The following is a 21,250-nucleotide window of genomic DNA, read 5'->3' as shown; positions in this document are numbered from 1 at the left end:
CTGGGTCCCTGGACTAGGCCGCAGCATGGCCTGAACCCTGGATTCCAGGGCTGCAGCCCTGGGCGAGGGAGCGCGCTCTGGCCGTCCAGCAGGCGAGGCGCCAGCAGGGAAAGGGCGCCGGCCGCCTGGGCTCCGGGCCGAGGTACGTGCGGCCCGTCCAGGGGAGACTGGGATCTGCCCTGCGCTTCTGGGCAGAAATAACCAGCCAGGCCACCGACCATCGGCAGGAATAGGTAAAGCCGCCTCTCCCAGGAGGGCTGCCTCACGGCGGGCCCCGGCAGTTGGGAGGTCGGCACGCCCCGCTGCCCGGCTCCCGGGACCCACGAGGGCGTGGCCGGCCGCTCTAGGCCAGGACCGGAAGTGCCCGGGAACAGCGCCGCACGCGTCGATGCACTTCCGGTCCTCGCGGTTTCCGGCAAGCGGCTGCGGCCCCGGGAACGCGGCGCTGGCCGTTAGCCCTCGGGCATCCTGGGAGTCGTAGTTCGGCCTCCCAGCCTCCCTCCTGGCCTTAGTCAATTCCGGTCTCTTCGCGAGAGAGCGCCGTTTCCGGGAGGGAAGACAGCGAATGCGCAGAGGCCACACTCCCGATAGGCCTCGGGAGTAGCGGCCCAGTGACTTGTGGGAAATGTAGTTCTTCAGGCGCGGAAGCCGCGGCCCTCGGCCGGCAGAGGACTCAGTTTCCCAGAGGGCCGAGCGCGGTGCAAGATGGAGGCAGCCAGGCCGCGGTGAGCCGGTAGGTTTGTGGTGGGGAGGACGGCGCTGGTGGGCTGTCGGGCTTCGGGAGTCTGCTGTCCGCAGTCTGCTGCGCCGAGCAGGGAGGCCCTCGTGAGGCCCGGACCCTTGGCCCATCCACCCGAGTTGGCCCCAGAACTTAAGCCCCCGACACGGAGAACCTGTTGGGCCCGGGCCGAGGCCCTGGGCGCGTGGAGTGGAGAAAGTCAAGGGTCCGCCTCCCAGGGGAGCGAGACAACCGGCAAAGAAGCCAGTGTTCTCTGGGACCTGGCCTGCCCGGATTCCGGCCCTGAGAAAACCCCGCTTCCGAGCCCCCCGGGCCCTCAGCCTGTACTCAGTTCTGCCCTGCGCTGAGCTTGGGAAGTTCTCAGAGAACTCAGAGATGCAGGCCCCGCATTCCCTGTCTTGGGGCGAGATCCCCGTTTCCCCGCGGCGTGTCCCACTCACCACGGGCGTTCCCGCGATTCCAGGGGACGGGGTTGCAAATTTAGGAAGCCGGAGTCCGGTTTGAACTCCAGCTTTGCCTGCAACGTATTGTATGACGGGCAACTCCTTCCCCGCTCCGGTCCTGCCAGCTCTAAAACAGACACCATTGGCGTTTACTTCGTGTCCCCTTTCCTGGAGTTGTGCCTTCATTTTGAGAGTCACGCGAGGCCCAGAGGAATGGAGATCTTGCCTGTGTTTGACCTGGTGCCGGGCACTCAGAGACACTGCAGGTCTGCCTGGCCTGGTCCTCGGTGGGTGCACGAGCAAGGGGTCACCCTGGGCCAGGGAGGCTTGGTGGGAAGAGGGAGTTGGTGGACGGATGTCTGTGCGGAGGGTGAGACTGGGCTGTCCTCTGAGCCTGGAAACAAGCTTCAGGGTGCCTGGTGACACTGGAACACTAACCAGGTGCTGGCAGCACTTCTCTGCTCAGCTGGGAAAGTGAGGGGTGTGCGGAGGCGCATAGGACAAATGCCCCAGGAGCTGTGGGGCTGGCCTCTGTGGAGCAAGGCCGCTCCGGCTTCCTGAGCGCTTGACCCGCAGATGCCAAGGATGTGTCTGCAGACTCGTCTGGAGCTCCAGGGCATCTCACGGCGGTCAGGAGCACACCTCCTCCCCACGGAGCAGGCAGGCGCCCCGGCCTTTGTGGAGTACCCGCTGCCTGCCACGCAGCGTGCCTGGCTGAGAGAAGGCGTGCAGAGCAGAGGTCGCTCTCGGCCCTGGGTTCAAGCCCCCGCCCCCCCTGCAGCAGGCCTCCTAGTGGCTTTAGTCAGACTGGCTGGAGAGGATTGAATGAGGTGACACGTCAGAAGGACCAGCTCCTGGGCCTGGCTGTGTCAGGGGCTCTGTAAACCCAGGCCCACTCCCGGGGTGGCGGCTCCACTCCTGCATGTCTGCCGTCTGGTCTGAGGGCTGCCTCTCCCTCCCTGCCCTCAGCCAGCCACTGAGCCACTGAGCAGAGCCGTGCCTGGCGGGGGCCGTTGCGACCAAGAACCTTCTCCAGCGCTCGGCCCACCAGCCGTCCAGCACAGGCACCCAGCAGCCAGGGAGGTAAGAGGAGGGCTTTCGGGGCGGGGGACCTGGCCGCTCCTCCTTGGACACAGCTCTTGCTGCTGACCCTTCGCCGGGGTGGTGGGTCTGCAGGAGGGACTTGTTCTGAGCTTGTGTTGTCTCCAGTGACCGACTCCCTGGGCTGCTTTGGTGCAGGTGCGGCGTGGCTGGGGGACGCATGGCTGAGGCAGGGGACGGCCAGCACTCCGTTGGCTCCGGGGGTGCCGCTCTGTCTCCCCACCCCGTCTGCCTCAGCGACTCGGACTCCGACCTCAGCCTGCTCGACGATGCTGAAGTGGAAGCTCTGTCTCCCAGGGGGCTGCCCGGGGAGGCCCCGGGGGATTCGGGCCCCGATGAGCCCCCCTCGCCCCCCAGGAGCTTCGCCACAGCGGCGGTGCAGCCCTTCCACCTGAGAGGCACGAGCCCCACCTTCTCCCAGCGCAGCCACGACATCTTCGGCGGCCTGGAGCAGGCAGCCAGGCGGGCTCCGCCCTCTGCGGCCCCAGCCGGCCCTGGCGACAGTGGGGGCTTCCGGCAGCCGCTGACACTCTCCAGCCGGCCTCCAGCCGGGGGCCCGAGCAGGGCCACTCAGAATCCCGCTCCCCTGAGGGTGCCCCCCGTTCCTGACTACGTGGCCCACCCTGAGCGCTGGACCAAGTACAGCCTGGAGGGTGTGGCTGAGGCCAGCAAACAGAGCAACCGGGCCGCCGCCCTGGCCTTCCTGGGCCCCCAGAGCCTGGCCGCCCCCAGCGGCTACGTGCCCTCCTTCAACCAGGACCCCTCTAGCTGTGGGGAGGGCCGGCTCATCTTCTCCAAACCGGTGCGAACCGGCGAGGCCCGGCTTGAGAAGAGGAGGGTCCCGAGGAAGGCAGGGGAGCCGGATGGGAGCCCCCACGGGATCCCGGGGGCGGCGGGGGGCGAGGGCCCCGTGGAGCTGGCCCACCTGGCCAGGCCCGGGAGCCCGGAGGCCGAGGAGTGGAGCAGACCCCGGGGGCGCCTGCAGGAGGTGGGTGCACCCGAGGGGGAGGCCCTCGCGGGGTCTGGGGCCAGCGCCCTGCCAGGGGAGGCGGTGGGCTTCCACAGCAGCAGGAAGCGGAGCAGGGACCACTTCCGGAGCAAGGACAGCAGCCCCGAGGCCCCAGGCGCGGACGTCTGAGCGGGGAGACCGCCTGGCCGCCTGCCTGCCCTGGCCGAGCTGGAGGGACGGCCCCCACTGTCCCCCCGGGGCGGCTTCAGGGGCGGAGCAGGCCCGGGGCCCCACCCCCAGGGAAGGGAGCCAGCGGGCTGCCTGTCGGTGGCACCAGTGGCCAGGGCAGAGACCTTGCTGAGGGTGTGGGCCAGGGGTTGGCGGAAACCCTGACTCACCCCGTGCCCAGGGGCACAGTAAAGGCTCTGGGTGTTCCTCAGTCTCCGTGTCTCTTTGTCAGCCCCCATCCGCCCGGGACTGTGGCCAGGGCCCTGTCTTCCCTCCAGACACCCCATCACGCTGTTCCCACATTGGAGCCTCCCAGCTTAGCGTCAGGGGGCTCTGAAGCTTTCTAAATCAAGCCTGTGTTCCTCAGTGGCGCGTCTTCCCAGCCTAGCTGAGGTGACCGCCTCCTCAGCCCAGAGCAAGAGGTGGACACCCCAGACCCGCCCAGAGGCGGGCTCACGGCTGTCGGTGTGCAGCCCCTGCCTCCAGCATACGCCTGTAGACCCCAGGAAGCGGCCAGCTGAGCGGGCGCCGTCTCCAGCCCTGGCCAAGCTCACTCTTGACTCTGTCCTACCCAGGCTGTGTGACGACGACCGGTGTCCTGGGACAGTGTCGCCAGGACTGCGGAGCTGCTGTGCAGGGCGATGAGGAGGGTCCCCAGAGGGTGCTGGGGAGGTAGCCGGGAGTGGGTGTGGCTCTCCTGGGACCGCACTTGGGGTTGGCCAGCCCATCATGCTGCTGAGCCCCGGGCCTGGCCCTGCCCCTGCTGCCCCTACCCCGGGCTCCAGGTCCCTAAGGGAAGGAGAGACCGGCCTGGCTGGCCACGCAGCTGGGGCAAGCTCAGGGGCCCAGACCCCATCCCTGCAGGGCAGGAAGTCCCTCTCCCCCCGCAGTGCTTTACTGACCGCCTGACACCTCCCAGACGCCCCCCAGGGTCCACTCTCATGTGGGGCTGCAGCCCAAGGTGTGGGTGTACTTCCCAGGCTCCATTTAAGATAAAGCAGCTTTGGGGGCGGGTCCTCCTGGGGAGGTGACCCGCAGCCGCTGCCCAGGCTGGACAGCCCGCCACTCACTGTGCGAGCTGTCGGGGACGTGCGGTGGTAGCCGATACACACAGTCTTGGGTCTTAAAGGACAGAAATTCCAAGTGCAAGCGTTTCAGAAAAAGACCAGCCTCTTGGTGGGCGACACAGGTTGGGCATGGACTCCAAGGCAGCTAGCTGCCCACCTAACGGGAGGTGCCCCGCACAGGGCACTGAACAAGTGTCTGCTCTCCTGGGCCTGGCTGGTTGGTTCTGCTCGGGGTCCTGAGGGCTCTGCCTGTCAGGGGGGACCCACGACACACCGCTGCACCCCGGGCCCAGGACGTCCAGGGAAGGTGCCGGGCAGGGCAAAGCCCCGAGCCACATCCTGCTGGGGGGCTCCACTGGAGGTGGGGGCAGGCCGGCGCGTCCATGGGGCCTGGGGCTCTGGGAGAGGTGGGCCCTGCGTGCAGATGGTCCAAGTGGCTCAGGTGTTCGAGGGCAGCCGGCCGGCCTCTGGGTGTTCCCTGCTGCCCAGGCCCCCTCTGTGGTCAGCAGAGGCCTGTGGGTTCCCACCACTGAAGTTCGGGAGTCTGGTGGGGGAAGGGAGGCCCCTCCTCAGCTGCTGGGCGCCCAGTGGGGCAACCGGGGAAGGGAGAGGTGGCCCTGGCCGGCAGGGGGGGGGTGGGCAGCAGCCCAGTGGGGCCAGGCAGAGGCTCGGGAGTCTGGGTGCCCACGCCCTCACACCCTCGCTGGGTCGGTGGGCTTCACCAGAGGGCCCCTACCCACCCTGAAGACTGTGGTCAGCCGAAGGCCATCAGAGACGTAGGCCGGGCCCCTCCCAGGACAGGTGGGAAGCGGAGGCCCAGGTCAGCGGGCTGGCGGTGGGTTGCTCCCGCCCACCCTGCCCCAAGCCCACCCAGGACGTGTGGGGACAGCCACACCTACTCCAGTAGCTGTTCCTGCGGGCCAGCGTGTCGGCCATGGAGGAGAGGAGCGCCGTGCAGTAGTCGACCTGCAGAAGGGAGGCGTGCTGGGAGCTCCCGGGCCACGCCATGCCCGCCTCCCCTGCCCACCGGTGCCCGCACTGCTCTGTGACCCTCCTCTGGTGGCTGCCTCTCGGAGGAGGCGGGGGGTGGGGGAGCAGGCCCTCCGGCACCGTGATGTGGGGAGTAGACGGTGAGGGGTCTTAAATGCAGGACCCCCCTGGGGAGAGTTGCAGGGTCTCCCGCTCAGGGAAGGGTGGGTACGAGTATGAAGCCCCAGGCCCTCCCTGCCCTGCCCCTGCCCTGACTGCTGAGCCCCGCGGCCAGGCCCCTGCACCGGGAGAGAAGGGCGCCCTGGTGCGCCTGCCTGCCTGAGACTCCAGACGCTCGACCCGCTTCTGCTCTCTCAGGCCCCCGAGGTACTTGGCTACGAAGTCCACCCTGGGATAGGAGCAGGCAGGCAGCAGGCCCTGAGCGCGGGGCGGGGCGGGGCGGGCTCCCAGATTGGGAAACCTTCCCGTCCTCCCCCATCCTGTGGCCCAGGCCCTTCGGGTGGGTTTGGGGGGCACTGAGCCTCTGTGGGCGCCTGAGTTCAGGGTGCTCTGGCCCTTCGGGCCTGGGTGCAGAGCTCTGCTGCACCCTCCCTGCAGGCACGGGGCGGGGGCGGGGTTCTGTCCAGCAGTGGTGGGCGGGGCTGTCCCCACCCCTCACCTGCAGGCAGGACCAGGCACGTGGGTCTGAGGGAGAGCAGAGAACACCATGAGTGTTGGCCCCATCCCCCAAATGCAGGGCAGGCAAGGCCCCAGCAGAGCTCTGGCCAGGGTCGGGAGGGAGGGAGGCCGTGTGCTGGACCGGGCCACATCCCTGCCCCTCTCGGCCCGTTTCCCCAGCTCAGGCCCTGTGACGTGAGAGCCCACGCCAGCTGTAAGGCAGCCTGACGCCCAGCAGTGATTCTGGTAAAGACCTCACAGCCCCCAGTCCCATGGCGTGAGATCTGACCCCTCGCCAGCTCCACCGGCGCCTCTACTTACCGGCACCCTGCAGGGGAGGCGGCCAGCGCTCCAGGCTGGGCCCTTGCCCCTGTAAGCCGCCCTGTGGGCTCAGCACCCCAGGCCACCTGCCACGCCCACCCAGGTGGGTGGGGCGGGGCGGGGCCGGGTCAATGCACCTGTGGGCCGTCTACTGCGGCAGCTCCTCCCCGCTGTCCTTCCTCCGCCTCTCCAGCTCGCTCAGGAAGTTCTCCTTCTGCACCGCCTCCCAGGTGACCATCTTCTGGTCCAGGGGCTCCGGCAGGTCCCTCTCTGGGAAGGCCAGGCAGCCTCAGGGGCAGAGCCAGGCAGGAGGAGCCCTCCCTGTGGTGCGGCAGCCTGCAGTGTCACTGCAGACGGGGCCAGGGCGCGCTGCCCCTCCCCAGGCCCAGGGCCCCCCCCCCGCCCCCCACCTCGGTCCGGGCAGCTGAGTCCAGCCCAAGCCTCACCCAGGCGCGCCCCCTTCTGCTGGGCCTCCTTCCGGAAGAACCTCTTGAGCACCAGGTTCAGGTGGCTGAGGAGGATGAAGGGCGGGGCCGGGGCGGGGCGTTCGTGGTTCTCCACGATGAGGTGGTAGCGCTGGAACTTCCAGAAAGTGTCCGCGTTGCCCTGCACCACCTGGAACGTGTAGCTGCGGACACGTGTGGGCGGCGGTGGGCACATGGCCCGGCTCCCTGCGCTGTTCCTGGAGTCCCAAGGGCTCCCCCCGCCTCGCCGTCCCCTCCTCCTGTGACTTCTCTCCACTCCTCTGGGGTCTTCCACTGCCCCATCTGCTGCAGCCTTCGCAGACCCGGGCCCTACTCCCTGGGGGGCGGCGGCCTGGGAAAGCATCGCCACTCCACCCACACGCACGCACCTGCCCTGCCCTGCACCACCTCCTAGGTGCCCTGACCTCCAGGCCCAACCCGAAGGGGAGCCACAGTTTTGGGTGACACCCCATTTCCAGGCCCCTCTTGAGGGCAGAGGTGAATGCAGCTTGAAGTCCGGAGGGCCAGGCAGGTCTGGGCCAGAGATGCTGGAACTAAGGGCCCCCCGACGTGGACGGAGCAAGGAGGCAGGGCGGGCACCTGAGCATGGCGATGAGGGAGTTCATTAGCAGCACGTTGGTGACCAGCAGGAAGGTGACCAGCCAGCTGGCGTCGAGGTTGGGGCAGGAGGGCGAGTCCTCCAGCAGCGGGGGGTGCATGGAGCAGTTCACGCAGGCTTCTGAAAGGGGAGTGGGCTCAGTGCAGCCGGTGCGGGGCTGAGCTGCAAATGCCCTTGGGTATCGAGAGCTCTGTCCCGCAGTCGAGGCCACCCTGGGACAGAGGGCCCTGGTTAGGCGGCCAACTCTTGTGGTGTCCTGGGGGTCACCTGGGCTTCGGCGCTGAGTTCCTGTCGTGGGACCCTCCAGTCCTGGGTGCCTGGCCTAGCGGTGCTAGCCCCACTTCCGCACTGCTGCTGGACCGAGCTCACAGCCAGACCGCAGGCTTTGGAGGCAGCGGCGAGGCCGTGTGGAGGACCCCGGTTTCTGCTGGTTGCTTCATGGGTCACCCCCAAGCACCACCACCACCGCCAAAGGCTCTGCTCAGAGCCAGTGTGGGGAGAGCTGGCCTCGGCAAGGGGAGGTGGAGTCTCTCCTGCAGGACTTCTCAGGGCCTTTATGGCCCTACTGCCTATCACAGGACTCTGAGCTGGGGGGCAGATCTGCACCATTTCCAAAGCCTATGGAGGCAGAACACCCTTGACACGGATCACTGTGGGCATGGAGACAAGCCAGCCTGAAAAGTGCCCTCTGGGTGGGGCAGCCCCTCCCCTGCCTGCCTCTACCCCTGCAGGGCCAGCCTGGACCCCCACCCCATCCCAGGAGATGGGAGGAAGGTGCGGAGGAAGCGGGGAGAGTGCGCCTGCCCATCAAGAGGGCGTGTGGCTCCAGGTGGCGCCCTCCACAGGCCGTGCGCGCGCGTGCATGTGCGTGGACGCGGACACACGCCTGCACGCAGGCCTGTGTTTCTGTGACTGCCCCTCCCAGTCTTCATGCTGTGACTGAGTCCGGGGGGCACTGGGGGCCTCTGGCTCTGTGTGTGCCTGTGTCCCTGCCTCCCTGCTTGCGTGTCAGGCTGGCAGGGCCTGTTTCCGTGTCCGCGTGTCTCCCTCACGGGGGTGAGTCCCTCCTGAGTGAGTTACTGTGATGGGGGTTGGTGCGTCCCCACGTGAGTTCCCTCCCCGCCCGCAGATCTGCCCGGCGCTGATGGGTGACCCTCCTCCCTCCCTCCCTCCGGCACCCCGAGAGGTGGGCCAGGGCCAGGCCTGGAAAGCGTGTCTGTGAAGCTGTAAACCTGTCTGATGGAAGCGGCTCCGTGGTCATGAGACCCCTGCGTCTCCCCCATAACTCTCAAAGGCACCACCAGGCTAGGCTGGGAAATGAGTTGTCCTTGTCTCTGACCTCCTAGAGCCCAGAGACGGAGCTCTGCCCTGGACGCTCAGCCCCCAGCTCCCGCGGGTGCATGTGGGGCAGGGAGGGCAGGGCGGCCACCGGGGAGCCCCGCGGGCTGCCTTCCCTCTCGGCCATAAGTGAGGGAATTACTCTTGGCTGTACCACCGTGGGCTCACAGGGAGGGGCCAGGGGTGGGGGGGCGGGTGAAGAGAGATAGGGAGGGAGACAGGGACCTGCGGGACCCTCCGTGCCGGCCCAGGCCCGGCCCTGGTCACGGACTTTCCACCGTGGAACTCGGCCTGGCAGCCACAGCAGCACTTCAGGCTGGACCCCCAGGAGTCTACCCTTCCTCCGTCCTGCCCAGGTGGCCCCAGGCTCCTGGGGACCCCGAACCATGACAGAGTTCCCTTGAACCAGTGTGTGGCCGTGGGGGCAGGAGTGACCCCCCCACCCCTGCCTGGTCCTGGGGGCGCCCACCTCACTCCCCTCCTTCCGAGGGGCCCCGTGGGACTGGGGCAGTTGGGGGTCATGGTAGCATCCGCCAGCAGGGGCCATATGGTGCGGGCGGGGAGGGCTGGAGGGCGGGCAGGGCCTCGTTAAACTAATGGCCTGGAAACTGGTGCCCACGGGTGAGCAAACACCGGCCCCAGTGCCGGGGGCTGGGGGCCTAAGAAAACAGTGGAGGAAATGAGCCTGCAGAGCACCCTAATTAGGAGGCAAGTCCCATGACGGCCCAGCCCCCCCGCCGCCCCATCCCGGAGGCCTGTTTGCTTCGGTCACGTCCTCATCCCATCGACAAATATTTACCAGGTCGCGGGGCGCTGACCTCGCGTCATCAGCTGCAGTGGCCGCGGTCAGGCCTCAGGGACAGTGTGCCCGTGATCGCTCGGTGGACCCCAGGTGGCCTCAGTCTGACACCAGCCTGAGCGAATGATCCCTCCGCCCCCCTCCTCGCACCAGGAGTGCCCGGCAGGGCGGGTGCCCTGGGCCCCCACACTGGGCCCTGGCTGCTGGCCCACCTTGCTTGAGGGGCTGGTCCCCCCTCCCCCTCCCCCTCCCCGAGTCCCAGCCATCCCAGAGCCTGTACAGGCATCCCCGCCGCCAGCCCAGGTCTCCCTGAGCCCCCATGGCTGAGCCACTCTGCCCCCCACACTGTGCTGACTTGTGGGAAGTTCTCAGAGCCTCCACCAGCCCCAGCGCCCCCAACCCCCAGTACAGGGGCCGCCCTGGAGACACCCCTCAGACAGACCACACACACCCGGCCGGAGATCAGGCACACACACTGGGTGGGTCCCCAGAAGCACAGATGCCATCAGGAGCGGCTTCCTAGCTAAGGGCCTTTCCAGCAGGTGGGCCTGAGGCTGGGTGCGGGGCCGGGTGGATGGGGGCTGACAGGAGACCTGATGCCCACTGGGGACATGCCGGGGGGACGGGGCAGCTGGAGGGCCCAGACCCCAGGTGACCTGTAGTGCCTACCCATCCCCCCTCCCGGCAAGCCTCCCGCCACCCCACCCAGCCTGCTCTCTCTCCCTGCAGCCCCGTCTCCATCTCCAGCCCGAGGCCCGACTTTGGGGCCTCCGCAGCTGACACACATCAGCCCAGAGCTGTCCCCTGCTGGACGTGGCCCTGTGTGGGTGGGCAGGGCCTGGGGGGCCAGCCTCAGGGACCCCCCGCTCTCAGCCACTCCAGGCCGGGGTCTCCTGTGACCCTCAAACACCCCTCTCAAGGGCCACCTGTCCAGGGTCTTACAAAAGGAACGTTCATAACTGGACTCGGTTCAGCTGCACCTTGGGGTGGGGGTCCCACGTAGAGTGGGCACAGAGGACCCCCCACGCCCACCCCCAGGCTGCGTGCTGACCGTCGATCTCGTCCAGTGGGATCTGCCCGAAGATCTGTAGGTACGGCCGGTAGAGCACACGGCGGAAGATGCACTCCAGGCGCCCGTCATGGGGGTGCAGCAGCGCCTGGCTGGTCACGCCGTAGGCCACAAGCCACATGCTCAGGAGGAAGAGGAGGAAGAAGACGTCCTTCATCTCCACGGCGGGTAGGCGAGTGGGGAGAGAAGCATCCGCCCTCCCGGGGGCGGGGGCTCACCATCCGCTCCACGATGATGATCTTGGGGCCCAGCTGCTTGTGGAGGGCAAAGACGTGGATGAGCCGGGGCGTGAACACCATGAAGTCGATGGCAAGGATCGTGCGGCCGGCCTCAAACACTGAGGGCAGCATCCTGGCAGGCGGGAGGAAGGCAGGCTGGACGGCTGCTGGTGCCCATAGAGGGCAGGGGCTTCCCCCAGGACACACAGCACGGGACGTACAAACACAGGGTTTCCGGGGCCTGAGCAGACCCATCCTGAAGCAGCCCGGCCCACCAGCCCACCAGGGCTGCCCCTGCCAGGCCTCTGGGGCCCACAGACCTGCAGGTGACACCGACGACGAACGGGAACATGGCCACCATGCCACACTTGTTCCAGTTGTTCTCCACGTAGAGAGCACTTCTTCCCCAGGTGCGTGTCCTCATCTGTGAAGAAGCCCTGGCAGAGGGCAGACGGCCCGGTGACGGCTACCTGGGCCCCCACCTAGCTGGGGACAGCCCCGCCATGGCCAGGCTGTGACCGTCAGGGATCGGGGCTCGGTGGGCTGGGCCCACTGCTGACCTGCCGGATCTCCTCCAGCACCAGCGTGAAGACCCAGAAGTAGGGGGTGACCTCAGCCCCCGACAGCCCCTGGGGAGGGGACCTGGAGTCCACCAGCAGGGCGTGGGTGAACAGGAAGAGGAATGCAAAGTACGTGACCAAGTTCCCCAGGACCACGGTCACGGGTGCCCCCCAGAACTTCCGCCAGCGCGTGAACGAGGAGGCGGCTCGGGGCCTCGGCCGCGCTGAGTTCCTGGCGCCTTGGCCAGCTGCTCCGCCCGGCACCACGAAGGAGGCCACGGCCAGTGATGAGACGGGTGGCCAGAGCCCCGAGCTTGCCGCCGCCCACCGGCACCCAGCCTCCCTGCCACTGCCCACCCTCCGCAGGGCCCTCACCGACTGCCCGGGCCACAGAGCAGCCTCTTCTCCGTGTCCAGACTGCCCAGCCCCTGCAGGTCCTCTGGGCCCGTCCTTAGAGGGGCCTCCTCACTGGGAGCACAGGGGGCCCTCAGGGACGTGGGAAGGGCACCCAGAGGCCCTCCACTTGGTCTCAGGCACCAGCCAGCAGAGGAAGTGCTGGACACACTGCGAAGGGACACGGGTAGGGGGCGTGCATGGGGGGCCCACACGGATGCTGGATGCGGCGTGGGCCGGCACCGGGGACGTGCCGCCACCAGCCCCAGTGAAGCCCAAGGCCCTCCAGCCGCTTTGTCCTGACAGACCTGAAGGTGATGAGGTTGGTATACACGAGGCCCGGGCAGAGGAAGGCACCCAGCAGCCTCAGGATGGGCGTGCCCGCGGCCACGTCCCCCCACCAGATCTCGGTCAGGAAGGCCTGAAATAAAGGCACGGTTGCCCCCCCCCCCGCCCCCGCCTCCACACCTCTGCCCTGCTGTGCCCGCAGCAGGCCTGCCCTTCCAGGTTCAGCGGGAGCATCGCCCCTCCCAGCCCTGGCTCCTGGAGTTCCTGGAGCCTCTGCCCTGCTGGGGAAGGACAACCCTTCGACGGGGCAGGCCCGGCTCGGGGGTCCAGGAGGGCTGAGCTGAGGAAGCGGGGTTTCTTCCGAGACTGGAGGTGGAGAAAGGGCTGGACGTGGGGGGAGTGGCCAGCTGAGAGAGCCCCCCACCCCCATGGCCAGGACACAGGCTGGGGGAGGCACGTGAGAGGGGTCAGCTGGGGCACCTCCTGTCTGCCCAGCCCCTCGCCCCACAGCCCTCCCCGGGGCTCACCTGCACCCCGTCGTGGGCAAAGAAGGCCTCGGTGTCGGCCTCGGTGGCCACAGGTGCAGACACGTGGCCCTGCTGCATGAGCGGTTCCGGCGCACCAGCTGTTACGGTAGCACTAGGAGAAGAGGTCTGCCGAGGGCGCGGCCGCTGCCACGATGCCCAGGCCTGGCCCGCCTGCCCTCCTCCTCCGGCCGGCCCTCTGCCCTGTGCCTGTCTCCCAGGGGGCTGGTGAGGCCCGGGAGAGGCCGGCCACACAGAGGCTGTCGGGATCCTGGGGGCCTCCCTCTCCCCGAGTGTCGCCGCCCGCCCGGCCACAGGCCCAGCTGGCCCGAGCCTTGGAGCTGCGTCCTCGTCAGCTGTGTACCCGTCTGCCCCCATTAGGATTTTGGGGGGAGCCCAGTGGCCCCGAGGCGCACAGGGTCCCTGCAGCCCCCACTGCTCGGCTGCCTACCCAGGGCCAGCTGCTCGTGCTTGGCCTCACGCAGGGTGCGGCCCCCCTCGGCCCCCCGGCTCCAGGTGGGACATCTCTTTGAGGATCTTGCAGGCGGCCAGAGCGGCTGCCACGCCCTCCTGGCCCTGGGAGGCCAGGTCTGAGGATGCGGCTGCCTCCCCCACCTCCCCAGGGACCCGGCCCCTCCCCGGAGTCCTCACCATGGCCCGGAAGTAGGTAGCCATCTCGTGGCGGTTCTGCAGCGCCGCCCACAGGAACAGGTCCCTCCAGGGTTTCTCGCTCCTCTGGTTCAGGTCCAGCAGCCCCTTCTGGCCCGTGGGCTGCCGGAGCGGGCCCTGCTCCTGGAGGACGGGGGTGTCAGCCCGCAGCCGCGGCCCCGCCGGCGCCCCCCTCCTGCCGCCCGCTCACAGCTCACTGCCTGGTAGAGCCCACGGCAGGCGTCGTGCATGAAGTCCCTGAACACCCGCGACACCTCGTGCAGGGAGAAGGCGGGCGGCTCCCGGGCCTGCTGGGCGCCCAGCCCAGCCCACGTCAGCCGGCCTTCCTCGTGCGTGCGCTGCAGCAGGTGGAAGAGCAGGCTCTTGGGGGGCACCGAGCGGTAGAGCTGCTGCAGCCGCCCGTACGTCAGAAGTCCGCCACGTTGGCGCCACTGTCCACGAAGAGGCGCGTGAACTCAGGCTTGCTGCTCACCGGTGCGTCCATCATCACCTCCTCCAGGTCGCGGGACTGGGCGGAGAGTGAGAGGGAGCCGGTGGGTTGGGCGTGGGGACCTTCGGCAAGGCCCCCGCCTGTCCCGCTGCGCCGGGTGGCCCACACCCGCCGCAATTCAGCCCATCCTGCCTTGGGGTGCAGACGAGTGAGGCAGCAGCGGGAGGTGCCCCGGTCGCCCCCGGCCCGCGCAGCCACAGCTGGGCCAGGATGGACCCGGACACCACCTGCCCCAGCCCTCCACGCGTCCCCACCCGGATCTGGCCACAGTTGGGCAGCACCTTCCACTGCACGTCCCTGTTGAGATCTCGCTCCTGGCGATGTCCACGCGGTCCCAGGCCACGGGCAGCTTCAGCTCATCCGGGCAGTCCTGCGCCTCCTGGCTACGGCTCTTGTGGGCTGCGGGCGGAGGAGGGGAGGGGGGGAGGGCGAACCTAGGCGCCGGCAGAGCCGCTGGGCACAGGGTCCCTCAAGGTGACTCTCCTAGACGCACAGCCACGGGAATGGCACTCTGGTTCGCTCCACACCCTCTAGATTCACAAGACATCCCAAGACCCCCAGGAGCCAATGCTGGGAGCGCCAGGACCCCAAGGGGACCCCAAGGGTGAATGGAAGAGCAGGGGGCCGGTGGCCTGTCTGGAGGAGACTCCCCTCCCTCAAGGGTGTCCCGGCACCCTGCCCCGCACAGCCCCTCCCTGCCTGGGCCTGTGTCCCCCACCAGCGGTCAGCCCCTCCACAGGTGTTTATGTCCAAGAAGAAGCACGTCAGGTGACAGCCAGAAAGTGGAGACAACCCAAGTGTCCATCAACAGAGGGACAGAGAAACAAAATGTGGAATATTACTGCACCCGAAAAAGGAGTGAAGGCCGACACAGGCTACAACGTGGACAGCCCCCAAAACGTCGTGCTCGGCGAAGGAAAGACGCCAGTGGCCACACAGTGTGTGATCCCATTCGCAGGAAATGCCACAAGTGGGCAAATCCTTAGACACGGCAGATGCGGGGTTGCGGGGGGCTGGGGGAAATCGGGGTGACTAGCAGGGCTCTTCTGGGTGGTGGAAACGTTCTGGAATCAGTAGTAACGGTGCACAACCTTATGAAAACACTACAGCTCCCTGAATTAATTGAACACTTTAGTTTTTTAAATTGTGATAAAATATAGTAACATAAAACTTGCCAAAGGCAGGACTTTCTACGGATTTGCACGGAGGCCTTGCACGGAGGCCTTGCACGGAGGCCTCGGTAGGCTCTGTATTCCTCCAGTTTTGTTACGCGTGCTGCCCCCGCCGAAGCGAGCAGTGACCGGTACACACGCCCACACAGTAGCACGCTCGCCCACACGCTCACACACACAGCAGAGTGCAGCCGTGCCAGGGGTCCCTCCCGGCCACTGACAGGCCCCAGGCGGCGGCCTTGCCCCTGGAGGCCGAGACCCAGGACGGGGCAGGGCTGGGAGCTGGTCAGCCATCTGCCTCTGCCCGGTGCCCTCCGCAGGCCTCCCAGCGGGCGCGGCCAGGCCTCACCTTTCACCAGTGCCTCGAGGATGGACAAAGGCCCCGAGTTGGCGCCTCAGGCCGGGCACGTGGTATATGACCCCATGTCCCCCCCGTGAGAATGCCAGCCCTCTGCCCGCTGGGCCCAGGGCAGCCCCACCCACAGACCGAGGCTCCGCCCCCAGGCATGAGGGCCTGAAGCAGGGGTGAGCACGGGAAGGTGGGGTAGCTTTGCAGCCAGAGGGGCCGGGCGTGGGCACTGCAGGGGGCGGGGTCTGGGGTAGGGACCAGCGCTTGGCCCTCCTGACTGCGGTCCTGGCCGGTGTATACCAGTTCTGTCCAGTGCACGACGTCCTCCCAGGAGAAGTTCTCACTGGGAAACCTCTCTAAACTGCTTCTCGGCCACCTGGGGCACCAAGAGGTGGGGCTGGTTTGTCAGGGCAGCAAGCATGTCGGCGATGCCCCCCCGAGCCCGCCAGGATCAGCCATGGGCCAGCGTGCTCCACGGCCCTTGAAGTCCTGTGAGGTGGGCAGGGAGGGCCAGCAGGCCGAGTCAGCTCCAGGTCCATCCCTGCCCTGGCGGGGGCCCCGCAGGAGGCCCCCACCTGCCGCCGCTGCCTACCTCCAGGGTGCTGGGGTCACCGTTGACCAGCAGAGAGAGGACGGGGATCTCGATGCTGCTGGAGCAGACGCAGCACGAGGGCCACCCAGGTGCCCGGGCGAGCGGAGGGCCTGGGACCCTCCCCGTGGGGTGACCACCACGGCCTCAGACCATCAACTTGCCACGTCTTCTGGGCAAACTCCAGCCAAGAGGCTTTTTCTAGAGAAGTGTGGGCTCCAGGCTGCCCCGTCACCCGGGGACAGGATGCCAGCCCCGCACCTCACTATGCGACGTGGCCGCTTCGTGGCTATTTAAACCTCAAGTTGAATATTCAGTCCCTGGCTGCACCAGCCACATTCCGAGGGCCTGGCATCTCCCCGCATCAGGGCAGAAAGCTCTATCGACCACCAGGTCATCCGAGGCCCACGGAGCACGTCGAAGAGGTAAAGGAGGGGCGCTGGTCAGATTTTTCCCCAAACAAACCAGAAATGAGGCTTCTGAAGGTGAAACCTCAGAGAAGCCTGGACCCGCTGGGTAGGCTGTGTGGGAGGAGCCCAGCAAGCTGCTGGGAGGACTCCAGGCAGGCGGGATCGTCCCCCCCGCCCCACCCCCAGCAAGGGCCCCTCTAACTCCTAAGGCGCCTCCTGAATGAATGTGGGGGATGCTTGGGTCGCGTGGGCCGCCAGGCGTCGGGAGCACGGGGCTCAGCGCTGCACCCCCGTGGTGATGGTTTAAACACGGCTTCGGCTGTGTTTTCATTAAAGGGTGCTCAGCTGACAGACGCTTCGCGTTGCTTACACACATTGGAAGCAATTATACGTATCTTGTTTATGAATAGTCCTGCACTAGCGTTAGCAACAGCTTTCGAACCCGCCACTGGCCACAGCGGTGCCCAGGCCTCGGACAACACTGCCCCCTGGTGGCACCTTACGTCGGGCCAGTGGAGGGAAATAGGCTTCTTGAAACTGGGAAATCTCTTTTTCTTTCCAAAGCTCGGAGCCCACCCACAACCAGAGCCTCTAGCCAGGGGACCCCCACTGGAAATCGACCTACAACCACTCCCCACAGCTGTGTCCCCTGCCGCCGTGGCTGGCAATCCCCCCACCCCACCCCACCCCGCCCAAGGTCTTCCCAGTGGCCTGAGTCTCACCACCCTGGCATGCTTTGTGCCTTCAGCCGGGAATGCCCTTCCCTGCCTGTCCTGGTGGTCCTTCCAGCCCCGTCCACACGCTGTGACCACCCCCATCCCGTGTTCCCTGGCAGCCTCCCTGGGCACCCAGGCAGGCCTCACCCCCGTAGCCGGTCCTTTGCTCCGAGACGTGCTTCTCCAACCTCAGCCACAGCTCTGCGGGCTCGCTGACCTTCCCAGGGGTGCCCGGGTCCACCAGGATGAAGTGGGAGTGGTTGTTTTCCGGGGGCAGAGGGGGCCCTGGTTGCCACCATCGTCCACGGGGTAGTGGACAGGGCTGTCCTCCTGGGTCCCCCATGCACGTCAATGAGGCCTGGGCAAGGCTTCTGTCCGGGGCCCCCGCCCTCCAGATGGAGGGAGGGCTGGCTGCTGTTTCGGGGGGCCCAGAGGCAGGCACAGGGAGGGGACCCTCTAGACAGAGCCCGGCGCTGGGGGGAGCTTCTCTCACAGGGCCGCCTGGGCCTCATTGGACCTGCCTCAGACCCCTCCCCATGCCGTTCCCTGGGCGATGCTGCCACCTGCTGGCCACATGCTGGGCACGCGGCTCCCAGCTCCCCCTCTGGCCCCTCCCCTTCATCCCCCTCCCCCTTCCTGCCTTCCCCCCTTCTGCCCTCCCCCTCCCCTGGCTCTGAGTCATTTCACTGCCTCAGTCCTTCAGAGCAGCCTCGCTCCCCCCACCACGCCCAGGCCCGTGAGCCCCCGAGGTCAGGGGCTGGTCTGTCCACTGCTGGCCTGTCCACTGTGGGGAGACCCAGTCACAGGTGGAGGGCTGTGGTCAGCTGCGAGGCTGCCTTGGTGGCCTCCATAAGGCATGCCCTCCTGCCCTGGGGGGTGGCCGATATTCGGGGGCCTCCCAGGCCCACCGTGTCCCAAGGCCACAGTGCCCCGAGCCCGACACTCACCTGGGCATCGTCCAGAAGCTGACGGTGCAGCACGCGGCCCAATGAGGCAATGCCGATGGCCACCACGTGGGCCTTGGTGGACGTGCTGGCCAGTGAGTGGTCACACACAGCCTGTCCGACGTACCGGGCAAGGCCCACACGGAGTGCACTGGTCAGGATCCAGGCACCTGCAGACCCTGGAGTCACTGCGCCCAGCGGCCCCAGGGCCCCCTCCTGCCTTTGGGGCATCTGCTGGGAGCTGGCCCCCCCAGACGCCATCTGGACAGAACAGGCCACGACTCTGTCCCGTGGCCTGTGCTGGGCCAGAACCCAGGAAGGTCTTTCCAGATTACAAAGCCCTCAGCCCAGTGGGTGCACAGATAGGGCTTTTTGTCTTTTCTACAATCAATCATTTCTGGGGTGAAGGAGACCAGAGACCCCACGTCCTTGACTGGGTTTTCTGAAGGCCCAGCAGGCCTGAAAATAAAGCCCAGAAGTTTGATTCTGACCCCAGCGACTGGCCAGATTCCTCCCCCGAGGGAAGCAGAGGGGGCGAAGGGGGCCCACCCACGGGCAGCGGGGTGTGGAAGCTGGCGCTGCCCCCGGGTGTCTCGCTGAGGCCTGTGGGCCCCACGGGGTGGCCGGACCCTCCTGGGGAAGAGGCTCCTCTGCTGCGTCCCCGGGGCTGCTCCCACTGCCACCGTGGCACTGTTGGGGAAGGGTGACCGTGGGGTTAGCGGGCTGCGGGCCTGAGGCCCTGGCCCAGGGCCTCACGTGTGCTCTGAGCCGCCTTCACCAGCCCCTTTCGCAGGACGTCCCTCAGCCATGGCTTCAGGGCAAAGGGCCGCTCCTCGCCCACCAGTGACATGAGTGTGTTGGGCATGGGGATACTGAGTATGGGGGTGCTGGGCACGGGGGTACTGAGTATGGGGCTGCTGGGTAAGGGGGCCCTGGGCACAGGGGAGGGTTGGGCTCCACAGGGTGGGTGGGGCAGGGTCGCAGCCAGAGGCCAGGGGGCTCCCGCAGGCCCCGTCTTGACCTGCTGTGTGACCTGGGCGTCCCCATCCCCTCGGGAGAGGCTGAGGCCGGAGAGAGGAGGGTTCTGGACACGCTGTGCCTGGGCATAGAAGGCAGGAGCTGGAGGGCGCTGCCAGCTCCGCAGCTGTCTCTGCCTGGGGCTCTGAACAGCCCCCGGGCACCCGCCACCTCCGCTGTGGGAGAGCGGGCTCCGGGGCTCAGTGTTGCGGGGAGGATGTGGGGTGCGGGCAGCCTCTCACCTGGCCTCGCTTCTTCCCAGACCCTCCAAATTCGATCTCACCCTGGCACAGGCCCGGCCCCTGTTGGTCGCCAGCACCCCCGTGGCTGCCAGGACGGGAGCCCCCGGCACCCTGCATGGGCCCTGTCTGCAGGGACAGAGCCCACTCCTGAGGGCACGAGAGGCAAACGCTGCCCCCCTTCCTGCCAGAGGCCGGGGCCGCCTTCGCCAGGGGAGCCCCTCTCCCCAGACGCCGCTCTGGCGGAAATGGGGGGCCACCAAGAGGGTGTCTGCCCCAGTGCCCTTCCCACCGGCCGGCCCTCCTGAAGCCCCACCGTGTGGGCTCCATCTCCCCCTTCCCCAGCCCCGCCTCCTGGCCCAACGCCCACCCCCCAGTATGCTCCCACTTGCCCCTCCCTGGGAGCAGCTGCCGGCCACGCCCGTCACCACTTCTGCAGAGGCTTTGGCAGGGGCGTTCCTGGAAACCCCAAGAGGCTCAGTGGAAGTCTCGCAGCCCACCCGCCCCACACCCCTGTCAGCCCGGGACACGGATGGGACTCTGGGTGTGCCTGGTGCCCAGGCAGAAAGCAGGTGGAAGGCAAGCAGGCGAGGCCTGTGTACACAGCTCAGGTGCAGGGGGACCCGGGGGGCTGGGCGGGAGCCAGGTGGGCCCAGGAGGCCCGGGGAGGGAAGGCTCTAGCCGTCCCCCGCCCCTCCCACCACCCAGGGACCTTCCCACCAAGCCCTCACCCCTGGCTCAGCGCTGCCCACGTGCCTGGCGGGGTTGGCACATTAGCAGAGACCCGGGAGCCACGCCAGGGTCCCAGGAGAGGCCCGAGTGACAAGGACCTGGGTCCCATCAACCTGCCTGACAGCAAGCACCCCCAGCGCCTCCCGGACCCACTGCCGACGGCTGCCAGCCAGGGCCCAGCCCGGCCCCCCACCACCTGCCCACGGCTCCGCATGGCCCCCACTGCCTGTCTCCAGTGGCTCCTCTGCGGGCTCAGCGGGGAGAGCACGCCCGCCCTGCCCCGCCCTTCCAGAGCCTGGGGCCAGAGCACAGGAGGGGCAAAGGTCTTCTCAGAGCCGGTGGGACCCCAGGTCCCAGGAGACCTGAGAGGCCCACCCTGTGAATCTCCGTCTCCTTGGTCGCCCCGTCCATCACGGGTGTCGGCCGCGCCCCGTTCGGCTGGGGTATTTTCCCAGCTTCTCCAGGGTCAGCCCCACCCCCTGGACGGATGGGGTCCTTTGGGAGAGGAGAATGAATCTCTCGGTAAAATGCTTTCCTACAAGGCCGGGCCAGCCCTTTGTTTCTTGGAGAGGGACCACCTGGGTACACAGGAGGGGCCGGTGGAGGGGCACCTGCAGGCATGACATGGTCCTCCCACTGTGTCCCCCAAAATCATGTGTCCAAGCCCTAGTTCCTGGTGCCTGTGAATGCGCCTTTTGTAGAAATGAGCTCTTTGCGGATGTCATCAGTTTAAGAGGAGGTCGTTAGGATGGGCCCTCATCCAGTGGCCTGAGTGTCCTTATAAGAAGAGGGAAGAAGCCCAGTGAAGATGGAGGCAGAGAGTGGGGGGATGCGGCCACAGCCCAGGGACGCCTGGACACCCAGAGGCTGGAAGAGGCGGGCAGGACCCTCCGCTGGAGCCGCTGGAGGGGGCTCGGCGGGGCAGCACCTTGATTTGGGATTCTGGCCTCCAGAGCAGCGAATCAGTTCCCGTTGCTCTCGGCCGCCCATCTGTGGGACTTTGTCACAGCTGCCCAGGCCGCCCATACAGCCCGTATCTTGTCGCTTCCCCCGTGCCCACACCCAGGCCCTGTCCCCAGACACTAGCCTCCAGTATTAAAAACCCATGATCACCAGCTTGGAAAGGCCATATTCAAATCCCACCCCTCTGCGCTCC

General features: G+C 67.4%; 2 protein-coding genes across 4 annotated transcripts; one reads left to right on the top strand and one right to left on the bottom strand.

Annotated features, from left to right (window-relative positions):
* Positions 1-424: 424 nt before the first annotated feature.
* TSSC4 (tumor suppressing subtransferable candidate 4) lies at positions 425-3,694 on the top strand. 3 transcript variants are annotated; one of them, XM_060019500.1, is made up of 4 exons: positions 425-733; positions 1,308-1,448; positions 2,152-2,265; positions 2,422-3,694. In XM_060019500.1, the coding sequence occupies exon 4, from the start codon at positions 2,444-2,446 to the stop codon at positions 3,419-3,421; it is 978 nt and encodes a 325-aa protein (XP_059875483.1). In that variant the 5' UTR covers positions 425-733; positions 1,308-1,448; positions 2,152-2,265; positions 2,422-2,443; the 3' UTR covers positions 3,422-3,694. The 3 variants fall into 3 exon arrangements, with proteins under 3 accessions (XP_059875483.1, XP_059875482.1, XP_059875484.1); XM_060019499.1 differs by having other exon boundaries at positions 1,308-1,469; XM_060019501.1 differs by lacking the exon at positions 1,308-1,448.
* Positions 3,695-4,631: 937 nt separating this feature from the next.
* Positions 4,632-19,482, bottom strand: TRPM5 (transient receptor potential cation channel subfamily M member 5). Its single transcript, XM_060019734.1, is given in 33 exon segments — positions 4,632-5,071; positions 5,423-5,493; positions 5,836-5,905; positions 6,633-6,765; positions 6,942-7,123; positions 7,560-7,698; positions 10,767-10,941; positions 11,003-11,135; positions 11,323-11,400; positions 11,402-11,439; positions 11,563-11,813; positions 11,891-12,030; positions 12,264-12,376; positions 12,771-12,818; positions 12,821-12,870; positions 12,873-12,896; positions 13,219-13,276; positions 13,278-13,343; positions 13,419-13,559; positions 13,634-13,845; positions 13,848-13,944; positions 14,208-14,230; positions 14,233-14,325; positions 15,448-15,492; positions 15,717-15,805; positions 15,807-15,883; positions 15,885-15,936; positions 16,023-16,098; positions 17,304-17,432; positions 17,435-17,492; positions 18,110-18,276; positions 18,863-19,205; positions 19,366-19,482. Coding segments are annotated over 33 exon segments (3,594 nt in total). The 3' UTR covers positions 4,632-4,965.
* Between the last annotated feature and the right edge of the window lie 1,768 nt (positions 19,483-21,250).

This window comes from Delphinus delphis, chromosome 8 (assembly GCF_949987515.2).
Source record: "Delphinus delphis chromosome 8, mDelDel1.2, whole genome shotgun sequence".
Taxonomy (NCBI): Eukaryota; Metazoa; Chordata; class Mammalia; order Artiodactyla; family Delphinidae; genus Delphinus; species Delphinus delphis.
Note: the sequence above shows the minus strand (reverse complement) of the source record. Positions and strands in the feature narration are given on the sequence as shown.